Below are 16410 nucleotides of genomic sequence, written 5' to 3' on the forward strand. Positions count from 1 at the left end.
TGCACTGGAGCTCCGATAAACAGCTGAATTAATCAGCTCCGATCGCCCCTGGGCCACTGGAGGGCTCGGCGTGGCTTAATGACTGACACAGGGTTAATGAAATACACATACATGCATGAATACGCCTGCTCAAGGGCCTGTGTCAAAATGTAACAACAATTATGTCACTAACATAGCTAAGTTTGTCACTGGTATGGGCTAGTAAATATCCTAAACCTAGCCAGTTAGACACTTGATAGCCACAAGCTAAAAGCGGGGAGGAAGGGAGGAGAGAATTCACTTTCTATTTCAGCTGCTGCTGGCTTGCTAATGTACACTTAAATTCGTTTTTCCAAATGTAATTGATTCAATTAGATTTTTTTTTCTGTAAAGATTGTGTGAGTCATAGAAATTAAGATCTTGCGTTCTTTGTGGTTTTTATATGCAGGGAGCATCCATTGTACAATTGATGTACAAAATACTTTTCTTTCTTTGGACAAATCTGTACTCATTCAAGGGGTTTTCTTTATTTTTTAAACGATTTTCTACATTGTAGAATACAAGTGAAGACATCAACACTATGAAATAACACATATGGAATCATGTAGTAACCAAAAAAGTGTTAAACAAATCAAAATATATTTTATATTTTACATTCTTCAAAGAAAGCCACCCTTTGCCTTGATGACAGCTTTGCACAGTCTTGGCATTCTCTCAACCAGCTTCATGAGGTAGTCACCTGGAACGTATTTCAATTAACAGGTGTGCCTTTTTAAATGTTAGCTTATGGAATTTCTTTACTTCATATTAATGTTTTTGAGCCAATCAGTTGTGTTGCAACAAGGTAGGGGTGACATTCAGAAAATGGCCATATTTGGTAAAAGACCAAGTCAATATTATGGCAAGAACAGCTCAAATAAGGAAAGAGAAACAACAGTCCATCATTACTTTAAGACATGAAGGTCAGTTGATTCGGAAAATCTCAAGAACTTTGAAAGTTTCTTCAAGTGCAGTCGCAAAAACCATCAAGAGCTATGATGAAACTGGCTCTCATGAGGACCGCCAAGGAAAGGAAGACTTCCTCTGCTGCAGAGGATAAGTTCATTAGAGTTACCAGCCTCAGAAATTGCAGCCCAAATAAATGCTTCACCAAGTTCAAGTAACAGACACATCTCAACATCAACTGTTCAGAGGTGACTGTGTGAATCAGGCCTTCATGGTCGAATTGCTGCAAAGAAACCACTACTCAAGGACACCAATAAGAAGAGACTTTCTTGGGCCAAGAAACATGAGAAATGGACATGAGACCGGTGAAAATCTGGCCTTTGGTCCGATGAGTCCAAATGTGAGATGTTTGGTTCCAACCACCGTGTCTTTGTGGAGAATGGATGTTCCCCCGCATGTGTGGTTCCTACCGTGAAACATGGAGGAGGGGGTGTGATGATGTGAGGGTGCTTTGCTGGTGACACTGTCTGTGATTTGAATTCAAGGCACACTTAACCAGCATGACTACCACAGCATTCTGCAGCGATACACCATCCAGTCTGGCTTGCACTTAGTCCCACTATCATTTGTTTTTAACAGGACAATGACCCAACACACCTCCAGGCTGTGTAAGGGCTATTTGACCAAGAAGGAGAGTGATGGAGTGCTGCACCAGATGACCTGGCCTCCACAATGTAGGAACTCCTTCAAGATTGTTGGAAAAGCATTCCAGGTGAAGCTGGTTGAGAGAATGCCAAGAGGGTGCAAAGCTGTCATCAAGGCAAAGGGTGGCTACTTTGAAGAATCTCAAATATCAAATATATTTTGATTTGCTTAACACATTTTTGGTTACTACATGATTCCATATGTGTTATTTTATAGTTTTGATGTCTTCACTATTATTCTACAATGTAGAAAATAGTTAAAATAAAGAAAAACCCTTGAATGAGTAGGTGTCTCCAAACTTTTGACTGGTAATGTATATTAATTAATATACAGTACCAACTACATAAATATACGATAAGGTCCATTATCTCCTACCTGGACTTTAAATTTGATTAATCTCCTCCCAAACAACACAACCTACTCCACATTTTCCATGTTGCTGCATCATGTGGTGCCAGCATCATGGTATCGGTATGCTTGTCATCGGCAGGGACTGGGGAGTTTGTCAGGATCAAAATAAATATGATAGGAGCAAAACCCAGGTAAAAAGTTAAAGGAAAAACCTCCCCAGTCTTCTGAAAGTTTCATGTTTCAGTGAGACAATTGCACACGTTTATGCCAAAGACACACCGGAATGGCTTTCCAAGGGGTGTTGAGTGTTCCTGAGAGGTCACGGCACTGACTCAATGATTCCTTCACACATTTACTGAACTTGAGCAATTTGGACAAAACCAATGGGCATAATATTGCCCTAAGAGTTGTGCAAAGTTAATGGAATATTATTCAAAATGATTCACAGCGGCAATGGCTGCCCAAGGGTGCTTCCATCAAGTATCAACTCAGGGGTGTGAAGACGTACACAATCAAGACATCGTTCCTTTTGAACATGTGGAGTAGGTTGTGCAGATCTATAGGGGAAAAAACGCTAATATAATCGCTTTTTAGATGTCCTTTGAAGTAAGAAAAAAGTGAAGACCTTCACTAGCCACGGCATCTTTGCTTACAATCATAAGTACCTGCTTATGTACAGAAGTGCCTGCTTAATTGCTTAATTGCTTAATTGTTTGCACTGTGCTGTCGAAATCACAGCCCTGCTGTTTACTCTCAGCCATCCCTCCCTTATATATTTTTTAGCCACCCTACCCATTCCAGCCATTCGGATAACAAATCATTCAGAGTTTTCTCATTTCCCAACTATCAGGAATACTGCTTCTACTCACTGCCTCCCCTCATCTCATCCCTCCTCCTCTCCCCTATCTGCAACCCTCCACACATTTACGATGTCTGGCAACATGGTGCCTCCAGGGTACGACTGTGTGTGTCCCGTGTGGCTCCGTTGGTAGAGCACGGTACTCGCAACGCCAGGGTTGCTGGTTCAAATCCCACAGGGGACCACGACTACATAGGCGCTCTGGATAAGAGCATCTGCTAAATGACTAAAATGTGTGTGTGGACAGCAGGCTTGTTCAAGAGGTACTCATCGCTGCTGGGGGAACTACTGTATAATGATCAACATCCCCTGGAAGACCAGAGGATGTATGGATACATTTGCAGCAACGTATGCTAGTCTTGCTGCTCTCCATTCTGCTTGGTTACACACATCGCTCTTTACTTTGATTTGGTTGACTCCAGGAATGACCTTTTTTTTTCTCTCCCATACACGGTAATGATCATCCCCATTTACACCACTATAATCATCGTTAAGTCTGCTTGCTGTTGTTCTCCGGGTGATGAACGTTGACGACTGGATGTTTCATTACACTCAGGTCAGGAGTGCGCTCTGTCTCAAAGATGATGCCAGGGCTGTGTTTCACCCCTTTCCTGCTCTCGCCTTTATAACTTTCGTCTTCTACCCTTTTCCCCTGTATTCCAGTCCTCCATCTCCCATACCCCCCCCCCTCCCTCTTCCTCCCCTCTCCCTCTTTCTCTTCCGCCCCTTACTTGGTCTGTGGTGGTCATGTCGTTTTGTCAGCCGGTTGTTGTCGTGCAAACGGCTTACTGTATGTTATCTGGCTATGCGGCATGCCATACGCTGTGGGCTTGTTCGTTTAGCAGACAAGATATGCTTATGAGTCCTGTTTCATTATTTTATATCATATGATTTTACAGTAAGAAGAATATAATTGAACTTAGCTGAATAAAATCAAAAGGATATTTTTCCCATTCCGGAGAGAGTGCACATATGAAAGCTATGTTGAGGTGTAAAAGTAATCATTTGAAATGGGTCCTATAAGGCTAGGAGTTATTTGGCAACTTTAGTTGTTAAGGATACAAACCTTATAATGCCTTTGAAATCCAAACGTATATGGGCCGTGTGACGTGACTACAGAGGATTTGAGAAGGAAGTGGAAAAAAGAAGAAGCTTGCACTCTGACCCTTACCTCAGGCTGCACACACCGTTCTCTCGTCAAGTGATCATCTTATCACCCATCGGACAATTCTCAAATGAATATATTCTTTACTAATATGTTAAACTAGTTTCGATTTAGAATGGCCCATTATCAAATGGGCAGGAACAAGGGCAGGGGAAACAAATACATGCCATCTGCCTAAGCACTCCAATAGCGAAGGGATGCCACTTATCCCACCTCTGGTTATTCAACTCCTTGCATCAACCATTGTTTAAAGAGTATGCAGCCTCTCGCTGCTCGACAAGTGATATTCCACCCAAACTCTGTATGCCCCGGGCTCCCCAACCTTGTTCCTTCCAGCTACCAAGTGCTTCATTCGGTGAAACCGTCTGAAATCTGTTTGGGAACATCGGAAAGTAACATGTTTTCACAACTAAACATATTTCATTAATCTGTTGACACCTCCTCTCTCTGCATGCTTGAGAAAAGTAATGAAGGAGAGAGGGGAGGAGATGGAAACGCACGGTGGTGAGATATTCTATAGCTAACGGTAGCCTAATGTGACACCCTGTTAATTATGAAGGGGGGAAAAAAAGCTCTATTTACTAGGCTATTCAAAATAAAATACAAATCCACAAATCCACTACAAGTAATGAACCAATAGCATTGCCCAGGCCTCTCCCTAGCATAAGGTAACCAGTCCAACCAGTATGCATTATAATACAGTCCACACTCAAAGGCCATTACTACAATTTGTTTCATTTTGGAACATAGGCTAGACCAATTAAAGACATCTTAAACTATTTTTTTAAATGTTATTCTGTGGTGCGTAATGTGCGGTAGGCTATGTATTGTACAACGAACAGCATAATCCTTATTTAAATTCAGTTTTTTTTCTTCTTTTTTTCGGGCATATATAGGCCTATGCATATGTATAAGCTCTAATATGCATATGAGTGTTTTTAATTGATCCGCACCTTAGAAAGCCCTGTCCATTTCGTTGTTAGGCTTTGAAGCCACATTCACAATCACCATGTTTTCCACTCAGTTTCAACCTGTTGTTGAACTTCTTGCTTCAAATGGATCAATCGCAGTGTTTCTTCAAATTGATCAATCGCAGTGAGGTGAGTTGTAAAAGCACAATACTGTTTTGATTGCAGTGACGTCAGAATGGTTAGAAGGACAACTGAGCCTTTAGCGAGTTGGATACTACGCACGTCCTGAGGGAAGTTTACTGCGGTCGTGACTCACGACTGCTGGTGTGGTGGTAATAGGGTCACCGCAACAGCCCTACTCTCTACTCACGGTTCTGGAGGTGAGCTCCGGTGGGTTGTCGTTGATGTCTGTGACAGAGATGATGGCGGTGGCCGTGTTAGACAGGCCAAAGTTTAGGTTGCCCTCCATGTCCGTGGCCTGGACTATGATGCTGTACTGGGACACTTTCTACAGGACAATCACACAGAGAGAAGAGAGAAGAAGAAGAGAAACCAGAAATCAAACTTACACACAGTGAAAAAAACAAACACTCAATGCTCAATCATACAAAACTGCATAACGAGTTCAAGGAGGTCAATGTATCCTCTTCTTTAGGTTGTGCAGAAATAATAAACAATTTTACACAACACACATTCTGTCTCTCTCTCACACACATTAGGTTGCCTCTACACCCACTGTGGTTCTCTCCTCAGCCACAAACCTTTAGCCTGGTAACAGCTTTGCTAGTGTGGGTCCGGTATGTCTCTGACGAAATTAGAAGCAAAACGGCTTGTTCATCCCCTCCCATGACTGTTCTCCCTCCCCTACCTTGGCCCCTACCTCGGGCCCTATCACTCATCTTAATTTCTGCCCAAGCACTGTGGAAAGGAATGCTGAAAGTGTTTTTTTGAGCTGTCTGTACAGAACAGTACTCCTACCTGGGGGAACACAGAGAAATGTTCCCTCCATTTTTTTTACCTCCTCCCCCTTACTCTTCACACAGTTGCTTTGCCTTTTTAGAAATTGGTTAATGTTCTTCTTTCCTCACGTGTTGCGTTGGGGAAATCAGCTCTCCTATGTGTAGCCTACAATTCACAGCCACCATTTTGTGTGGAGATGCTCTCCAGAAAGGAGGAGAGTTGAGAATCAGCTGAGAGAAGCTGAATGTGTCACAGCTTTACACAACAGCCCATGTAAGAGCTGTCCATGGTCCTTAGGTCAACATAAATGGGAAACAACAACAGCTGTGGCGATCTGCTGAGCTGTCCATGGTGCTGAAACCAACCCATTCACCTTAGAATGCTGCCCTATTCATAGAGATTTGATTATATCGGTATGTGTATGTGTTTTTATGAAAACCCTTTTGAGTTTGTTTGTGTGTATACCTCCCTCCCTCTCTCCCCCTGTCCCAGGCTGCAGACAAACAGGCAGGCAAGGCAGGCAGGCAGGCAGGCATAGGGGACAGGACCTGGGAGCTGTCAGGATAATGTGTCTCTTCCCTGGGATTCCCAATTACACTCCCAGTGTCTCCCTCACCTGCTAATTACAGAGTAAATATCCCAATTAGACTGTGAATCCACATCAGACGGATTAGACAGCTCAGCTCAGCTCTGCTCAGCAGCCTCTCGACCCCCCACCACACACACATTCACATCCACACATGCACACACAGATGTGCGCTCACACGAACACACACACGTGCACGTATGCACGCAAGTACGCACACACAAACACACATCTTGTTCAGGAGCCCTAGCTGGCCCGCCAGTCCTATCGGGGAGAATCTGCAGTGTGTACCGCAGGCCCACTAATTAGACAAGCCGCTAATTATGTAGAGCACCTCGGAACCTCTCTAAACCACGACAGATCACCAACTACTCTCCACACTACGCCCTTACGCCCCACACTGTCCTGCACTGTACTAGCTGCTTCTCCACAGAGTTGCTGCCACGGAGTCTACCGGTTCCTAGACAATGGCAAAAACAAAGGGAAAGTGAAAAGACGACAGAGGAAGGATACAGAGGCTGGGATGAGCCGAGTAGCGTACACGTTTTTTTTAAAGACGAAGAAGAAGGAAAGCGAGAGCTAAGGATAAGAGGACTATAGCGGTGGATGGGAAGAGTGAGGAAGAAGGGAACGTGTTGAAAGGCATGTGTGGTAGGGGAGAGGAGTCAGGGGAGAAAGTGATAGATCAGAGAGAGGGCACACTTAGACATCTGGCTTCTTGGAGAAAACCTCCTTTAAGCTGGCGTCTCCTGAGGAAAGGCAAGCAGAGAGACCTTATGAGACTGTAGCCGAACTCTGAAAACTGGGCTAGAGTAACAGCGAAGCCTGTGCTACTCTCTCATTCGCTCTCTGTCAGCCTCCTGTTCTGTTAAGTATTCATGTTTATGTATATATGCACTCAGATTTCTGCAAGGGTAAGGGTGTTCCTATCTGTTCTCTACGGGAATGCTGGAGGAAACTTTCTGAGGTAAGTACATTGGTGTGCGCCAACTGAAATATTGCGTGTGTGTAAAAGAAAGAAAGAATGTTTGTGTGTGTTTCAGTGTGAGCTTGTGTACTGTGTGTGTGTGTGTGTGTGTGTGTGTGTGTGTGTGTGTGTGTGTGTGTGTGTGTGTGTGTGTGTGTGTGTGTGTGTGTGTGTGTGTGTGTGTGTGTGTGTGTGTGTGTGTGTGTGTGTGTGTGTGTGTGTGTGTGTGTGTGTGTGTGTGTGTGTGTGTGTGTGTGTGTGCTCTAATCCAACATTGGGAATGAATCAGGTTGGATTGGCAGTGTTCGAATAAAAGAGATGTGGAAAAACAAGCAGGGGTTAAGCTAAAATGTTTCCTCTTTCTTCATCAATTGATCTCCTTTTCTATCCATCCATCCCTCCCTTCCTTCCTTTCTTGTGTCTCCCATATTGTTTCGTACTGTTCCCTCTCTGTATCACTCAGTTATACGTTTTATATATATTTATTTTACCTTTATTTAACTAGGCAACTCAGTTAAAATAACAAATTCTTATTTTCAATGACGGCCTGGGAACAGCGGGTTAACTGCCTTGTTCAGGGGCAGAACGACAGATTTTGACCTTGTCAGCTCGGGGATTCGATCTTGCAACCTTTCGGTTAACCACTAGAGGCTACCTGCCGTTATCTCTCATCCCTCCCTTCCTTTTCTCTTTCCATGTCCAACTCATCAGCCTCTCTCTTCCTTCCTTCCATGTACTTCAGTGTGTGTTTGACAGGTGTCAAGGGTGCGAACTCACACACACACACACACACACACACACACACACACACACACACACACACACACACACACACACACACACACACACACACACACACACACACACACACACACACACACACACACACACACACACACACACACACACACACACACACACCTGAAGGCTCCATGACGCGCTGTTAATAGGTCTGTCAGCAGTGACAGGTAGCTAGGGTGATGCAGCAGAGAGATTCCCTTCAGGGCGTTGACAGTGTTGTCACAGGGACATCCGTGTCACTTAAATAAAGATGTTAGGATGTTGTCATAACGTGACAGCTCCATAAACAAGGTGACCTCAAGGGGGCGGCTTGGGAAACGCTGAGCAGAGCGTGACGTGTGGTGACAGACACCCACGAAGAACATGTATGCTTGATGGGCTACAACCACACACGCCTTAAGGCCCAAAGATGGACCTCTTTTGAGTTGAAAAATACAATGGAAATAGCCGAAAAACAACACACCGCCTGATTCTGTTACATAACTCTTTCCCGGAGGCAGTTGCAGCACTGCTATTCACCTTCACATTATCCTCCTTTCTTATGTGGACAGCCTGGAGTTGTTTTGACTTGACCAGAAAAACTCTCTACTTTTACACAGAGGACACATCCCACCAGCGTTACCAGGGTTACTGACCTCGCGGTCGAGGCCTGCTGCCACGGTGACGATGTCTCCAGTCTCGCTGTTGATGGTGAACATGTTGGGGATGGGGCTGTGTGGCGTCTGGGACAGGATCCGGTAGCGCACCATCCCATTGGCCGTGGTGTTGTCGTCATTATCGAAGGCTGCCAGGTGCATCACAAATGTACCTGAGGACGAGGAGGCAACAGTCAATCTGGGCGTACATACTGAACGCGGGGACAAACACACTGCACGCAAACACATTCAGACCAAGGTTACTAATAGTTTTGTGTTTTTATTAGCGTGTTAACGGGTGACCTGTTTATCGCCATGGAGCAGCACTTTTAAGCGCACATGTTTCCGCACAGACCCCTTTATGCACAGAACACAACGGAACACCTGCTTACAGTCAATGCTTGCACCTTTACGTGAAACCACTTTCTGCTGAAGACCGTGTGCCTCTAGCCAAAATCATGTCAAACTTAATGGCATATGAAATTATATAATTATACCCAATATTACCAGAGCTATGTTTTTCTCTCCGCTGCGGATTCGTGCGCATGCCGCAGGCCGTTTTAAACAACTCGCGAGCCGCACATGTTTTTTGGGTTTGATAACAAACTGCATTGTTTAGCGAGCTAATCATGTAGCTAACTAGCAACCTGTTAACTTGACCACTGACTAGGCTATGCACAGATTTGGATGGCACAGGAAGAAGTCAAAAGGAATAGGCCACTCACAGAGATGCTTCAAAGGTAGGCTGCAAGAGTGGAGTGTGTATGATTGTGTGTGAGAGAAGGTGTGTGTGAGGGCGGGAGTAAGTGGACAAGTTCCTTTTGCATGGCCCGGGTGAGTGGAGACTTCACTTAAGGACCAATGGAATGGCCTAAAATGTGAAAATGCGCCCACCGGGGGCACCGGGCCATGAAAAAGGAACTTGTCCACTTACTCCCGCCCTCACACACACCTTCTCTCACACACAATCATACACACTCCACTCTTGCAGCCTACCTTTGAAGCATCTCTGTGAGTGTGAAAGAGAGAGGGGTGGGAAACCTTCATAGTACTGATGGTTAGTGTTTCCATAACATTGTCATATTTTATTTGTTAGGATTTGTTTGTTTGTTTACTATAATAACCTTGGTTCATACACACACTGATCTCTCCCTCTATTCCCTATTACTCTCTTCTCTCTCTGTCCCAGTCCCCTTTCCAATTGCGCTCTTTCTCAGTCCTCTCCTCTCCAGCAGTAGTTTCCACACAATTCTAATTACCAGAGATAGTGATATCATCCCAGCGACAGGCTCCGTCCAGAGATAATTCACACCACGGCCCGCATCTCAAACTCCATTACATTTCAAAGCAGCATTTGTCAATGGGGCAGAGGCGAGAGAAGGAAGATTCCAAAGGACTCAGAGAAAGGAGAGGAAGAAAGACCAGAGGAACACAGTGAGAGATAAAGGACAGGCAGAAAGGGGCTTTGCTTTTGGTTCGGTTCAAACGAAGGAAAGTATAAATCTTCCACCCATCTCTCTCTCTCTGTCTCCCTTTCTGTAGAAAAAAAAGAGAGGAGAGATGGAGACTCACACCGTGTCACCCATCGCCTGGGTAATTTCATTAAACGCCACTCTTAGGGGGGCTTAATGTGGACCCTTTCTACGGGCGTCCTGCTCTGTGCCTGACAGGATTAGGGCTCTAAATGACTCTTTAATTTGAAAGCGAATTCAACTCAGTAATTGGCTTCCCACTGAAACCACTGGAGCTCTAGATTCTAAAACTATTTTTTTTATGATTATTGTTCGGCTGCATGTCACGCATGCTACCGCTGAGGTTTGGGTGTGTGTGTGTGTGTGTGTGTGTGTGTGTGTGTGTGTGTGTGTGTGTGTGTGTGTGTGTGTGTGTGTGTGTGTGTGTGTGTGTGTGTGTGTGTGTGTGTGTGTGTGTGTGTGTGTGTGTGTGTGTGTGTGTGTGCGTCCTTGTGTTGGGATGGGAGAGTTTGTAGCAAAATCAGTTCAGAGTGAAAAAGAGAAAGAAAGAGAGAATTAGTGAGAAAAGTAAAGTACACAGCTAGGCCCAGGAAACCTCTTCAGATTTCAGATCACCGTTAGTGCAATAAGTCCTGGCTCATCAGTCTTTCACACACACACACACACACACACACACACACACACACACACACACACACACACACACACACACACACACACACACACACACACACACACACACACACACACACACACACACACACACACACACACACACACACACACACACACACACATCTCCCTCATGAGGGAACACATAAAATGAGTCAGTGGAGCTACAGCTGCAGCTTGGCACATTTAATCCTCAATATCCTCTCCAGCCACAACATCCACAGCTTTATGGCCATGCAACCCAGCACTAGAGCTGGCTAAATGAACACACTGCAGGACAGAAGCCCTCCATCTGAATAAATGCCTCTATATCAAGTGGAATGTGAAGCAGAATAAATCTATTAAAAGAAAATAAACATAAAAGCACCGAACGGTATCCTCTTCGGGCTCGGTTTTTCTCACGCAGAATAGCAAAGGAAGGTACAAAGACTGTTGTAAAACTCACTATTCTCTGCAGCGTGATTTACATCGTAGCTTTTCTCTGTCCATGTCTGTGAGAAAGAGGTGGTGTTTTATCCCTCCCTCCCTTCCTTCCTGTGTTTACCTGGCTTGGAGCCCTCATCCACCGAGCCGTTGTAGACCTGGTTCTTGAACTCAGGCCGGTTGTCGTTCATGTCTATGACATAGATGTACAGGTCTATGGGGCTCTCCACCCGCTCACCATTCATGTTCACTGCATGGGCACGAAGCTGGGGGGAGAGACAGAGACAGACAGAGAGGGGGGGGGGGGTCAGTTAAGTTACCATTAACAAAGTCAACATCGGTAACATGATACGCTTGATATGCAGTGTGGCAACCAGTACTAGACACTGCATTAAGGCATATTTCTGGAAAAACAACAGGAAGAGAGAGAAATAAACAATGTTGCATTGCATACATCAATTGTGCAGACCAATGGGCACCCGGCATCAATAATATATACCAGAAAAACAACAACTATGATTATATTTCATTTAAATGTAAAGTTCTGGGGGAGAAATGTCACACCCTAAAATGCTGTCCATTCTCATCTCCAACACCGAATCCTCAGAACTGGTGTCTTCAAAGTAACAAACACAACAACCTCTTTTATAAAAAGCTGACTTCCCTTAAAAATAGTATTTCCTTGTATCCTTCTTCTCCTGGTCGTCTTGGATCTCAGTCCAACATTCTGTTGTTGTTGTTGTTTTTTTTAAAGGGGAATCACAAAATCTCTTAACCTCTAGCCCACATCACAAACAGATTTGTGAACCCGCTGCCAGGCTCAGCTGTGTCCTGTCGTAGATCAATAGCAGCAGCCAACTCTAGGATTTCAAACAAAGTTTGGACATGGGATTAATACCCAAATCGATACAGGCTGGGAAGCATGTCCAGATATCTGAAAGAAAAATGTTTTGATAAAGAACACTGAGGGAGAAAAATGCTGGTAACATAACTCAGTTATAGAGTATCTGTTAAGATTCAATAAACCTCTACGCTCTGTTTTTACTGCACCCAGCGAGAGAGCCAAACTAACAGACTCCATTTGAAAAATGAAACGAAACATATTTTCAGGGGGTTACTGGACATACTGCTATTTGACCTTACTAGCATGTTTTAAGTCCACAAAAGAGGATTTATTCAACAATATCCCATTAGACTAAAATAGTTTAGGTTTAGGAATTATATAGGGGACCCCTGGACTAACATCCCACTGCTACAGGCTAAGGCTGGCAAATATGTAGCCTGTCAGAATGTCTGAGATCCTGGAGCAGACATAGCAAGACCCATCTGATTCCCAAGAAGAAGAGAAACAAAAAAAGTTGAGAGGAGAGCAATATCAAAGTTGAAGCCGCAGGTCCTCCACCTTTTCGATGCTTCTGATAAGATGGTCATAGCGATGCCTCCGACCACAGGGTTGTGGCCTTGTGACGGGAAATAGAATTAGGAGGAAGCTCCATCCACTTCCCTCCTCTAAGACAGGTGAACGTCCTCTCTCCCCCACGCTCTATTCGCCGCCCACCAAGCCCCTCTTCTCTCCTCTCTGCATCTCACAAAAATTGAATCAGCCAGGTCTCCCAAAGGTTAATTTGACTTAACTTTTTCCCTCTGCATCGTCTGATCTGGCCCTGCACCCAATATCCGAGCGCTGCACTGGCACTCTGCTACACTGCAGCCTGGGAGCCCGCAAGCCCTTATCTCTCCCCCCTGCGCTGCGGCATGCGGCCCCCACACCCTCATTCAATAACACCGCCAGTAAGAGATTACCAGCCGTGTTTAATGAAGCCAAGATGTAATTCTGGGTCCGAATGAAAGTTATCATCTTGAAAGGGACTGGGTACGAGGGAGGAAACAACACACACCACGCCACGCACCGTGGCGCCCAGCACTTGGCACAGGCCAAGCATCCGATGGAGATAACACAAGACCCAGAACACTGACTTCTTCCATTTTTGAAAGTATTATTATTATTTTTTATCCGATTGGATGCCCTGGCCTGCTATGAATCGGAGCGTGCTTATTTTGAAGAGGAGAAAGTTTTGGTCTTCAAACTTTTCTTGTGTCTCTGTTTTATCCGTGTTATCCTTCTGTAGCTCAGTTGGTAGAGCATGGCACTTGTAACGCCAGGGTAGTGGGTTCGATTCCCGGGACCACCCATACGTAGAATGTATGCACACATGACTGTAAGTTGCTTTGGATAAAAGTGTCTGCTAAATGGCATATATTATATTATTATTATTATTATGAAATCAGAAACGCACATTAAAAACCGAATGCTGAACGAAAAAGCTGCCTACAAAGTCGCTTTGAGGAAGCATTAGCCATCTTCAAGGATATTACAGTTGTAAGATAACGAAAGAGAACTTTTACCCACAAAGCATTGCTCATGTTCTGTTCAGTCTTACGTACGTAAAGGATAACGTATAGTTGCTGACTGTGTGGCTACTTTCGGTTCTTTAATGGTGTCCGATAGAGACACAGGTCCAGCTCTGACAGCTTTATCTCTTCCTCAACCTGTCTTCCTGCGCCCCTCACCTCGCCCAACTGGTGTACAGTTAGAGGATGCTATTCACCTCCATCCAGCCTGGGACTGAGCTTTAAGTCAAGCAGACCTCATCAAGCCTGGAAAGCTGGACCTCCGAGCTCCCTGAGTCCAACAAATGCGTGGCAGACAGGATGGAGAGATGTGAAGGGTAAGGAGAAAGAGAGACAGAGAGAGAGAGAGACACAATTGTAGAGCGAAGCATGAATGAGTGGGTGACCAATTGTAGTAGAGTCATTCTCATGGTCTGTAGGGCGAGTGTTGGTACTTGGTCAATGTCATGTAGCTGTAGCTAGCCTCGGCCTTCACTCTCTCAATCAACACTTCATCTGGACAACCTGCCCGGCCTGTCGCTAACTCATTACACAGGTGCGTACGCACGCACGTGCGTAAATTACGCGCATGTGACTCACATGGTACGACGATCTCCTCTCTCGGTCCAGGGGTTTGGTGACGAACATCTTCCCGGCGACAGGGTCGATACTGAACACCTCATTGGGTGGCTGGTCCGCTCCCACCCCCGTGATGCTGTACCGGATGGAGATGTTACGGTCCTGGTCCGAACGGATCTGCAGACAAGACACAGTAAGGCACTGTCAGTTTTAACTCTGTGGTCTTACTACTGCTTCTGAAATCGGGTTTCATCTTTTTCGAAGCACATTCAAGCATTGAGCAATATGGGAGATTGGAGAAATAACATTGCCTTGACAGTGTGTTATGAAATATGTGTTGGTTCCCTAGTGGTAGACGGTGAGGCCGTATAGAAAGGTATCACACATTGATGGTAAACCATACTTTCTTCCATGCCACTACATCCATTGGTGTGACTGGTTAAGCGTTGATTCCAGGACTAGATCATCATATACTGTAGAGGCTGGGAGACCAATTGATACCGTGGGCCAGAGCCGGGGGCCAATCATCAGATATTGTATATTCATCAAAAATACACAAAGCACACACAGGCACGCTGGCACACACACACACATACATACACAAACACACACAAACAAACACATCCATCATAACTCAGCACTCCCAGCTATAGCTGTGAATTTCATTAGTGCTACAGAATGGTGCAGAACGCATTCTCTTTGGCACAACTGGGGTACTTCAAACTGGAAATTCAATATTTCTCTTTCTTTCAGTGGATAGAAAAAGAAATCAACATACATTTGCAAAGAGCATTTTTCTTCTGCTTGACAGCTGGAGTTTTAATAAACAGCTCTTACAGGGACTGTGCCTCGAACGCTGTCACAACGTGAGCCGAAAAAGACAAATAAGAAAATGAAAATGTCAAACTCTTCTCGTAAACACTGTTAATAAGGAAGTTTAGTTTAGTTTATTAGGATGCCCATTAGCTACTGCACATGCAGCAGATACTCTTCCTGTGGTTCACATAAAACATACAAATACATGAGAAAGGACATTCAATAGAAATAAATCATACAAATTACATTTAAAAAACATATATATATGAAAAATAAGAGATATATATTGGAAAGACACCAAGAAAAATATTACACACTATTCATATATACATAATCATACTATTATCTACAGTTAAATTAGACCTTTAGAAGAGGAGAGGAGCTGTGATACAATGTGTGTTTTTTTGATCAGTTTCTTAAAGCTAAATTAGCTTTTTGCCTGAGTAACCACTGATGGCAGAGCATTCCACGATGACATGGCTCTATACATAACTGAGCGACTTATTCAATCTTTTTTGTTTTGGGAACAGTGAAGAAACCCATAGTGGCGTGTCTGGTGGGGTACGTACACTATATATACAAAAGTATGTGGACACTCCTTCAAATGACTGGATTTGGCTATTTCAGCCACACCCATTGCTGACAGGTGTATAAAATCGAGCACAACGCCATGCAATCTCCATAGACAAACATTGGCAATAGAATGACCCTTATTGAAGAGCTGAGAAACTTTCAACATGACACTGTCATAGGATGCCACCTCTCCAACAAGTATGTTCATCAAATTTCTGCCTTGCTAGAGCTGCCCCGGTCAACTGTAAGTGCTGTTATTGTGAAGTGGAAACGTCTAGGAGTAACAACGGCTCAGCACTGAAGTAGTAGAACACACAATCTCACGGAACTTGACCGCCGAGTGCTGAAGCACGTACTGCGTAAAAATAGTTTGTCCTTGGTTGCAACACTCACTACTGCGTTCCAAACTGCCTCTGGAAGCAACATCAGCACAATAACTGTTCGTCGGGAGCGTCATGAAATGGGTTTCCATGGTCTAGCAGCCGCACACAAGCCTAAGATCACCATGCGCAATGCCAAGCGTCGGCTGGAGTGGTGTAAAGGTCGCCGCCATTGGATGCTGGAGCAGTGGAAATGCATTCTCTGGCGTTCATCTGGCAGTCCGACGGACAAATCTGGGT

The 16410-nt window shown here is 44.6% G+C and overlaps 1 protein-coding gene across 2 annotated transcripts in view; it reads right to left on the reverse strand.

Annotated features, from left to right (window-relative positions):
* LOC124031714 (cadherin-4-like) overlaps positions 1–16410 on the reverse strand; it is a 380434-nt gene that overhangs the window by 48243 nt on the left and 315781 nt on the right. For both annotated transcript variants that reach the window (XM_046343304.1, XM_046343303.1), the window contains 4 exons: positions 14423–14578; positions 11553–11697; positions 8865–9037; positions 5286–5423 (listed from right to left, as the gene is read on the reverse strand). In XM_046343304.1, coding sequence (XP_046199260.1) covers positions 5286–5423; positions 8865–9037; positions 11553–11697; positions 14423–14578 — 612 coding nt within the window. The remainder of the gene's footprint in view (positions 1–5285; positions 5424–8864; positions 9038–11552; positions 11698–14422; positions 14579–16410) is intronic.

Source organism: Oncorhynchus gorbuscha, linkage group LG03 (genome assembly GCF_021184085.1).
Source record: "Oncorhynchus gorbuscha isolate QuinsamMale2020 ecotype Even-year linkage group LG03, OgorEven_v1.0, whole genome shotgun sequence".
NCBI lineage: Eukaryota > Metazoa > Chordata > Actinopteri > Salmoniformes > Salmonidae > Oncorhynchus > Oncorhynchus gorbuscha.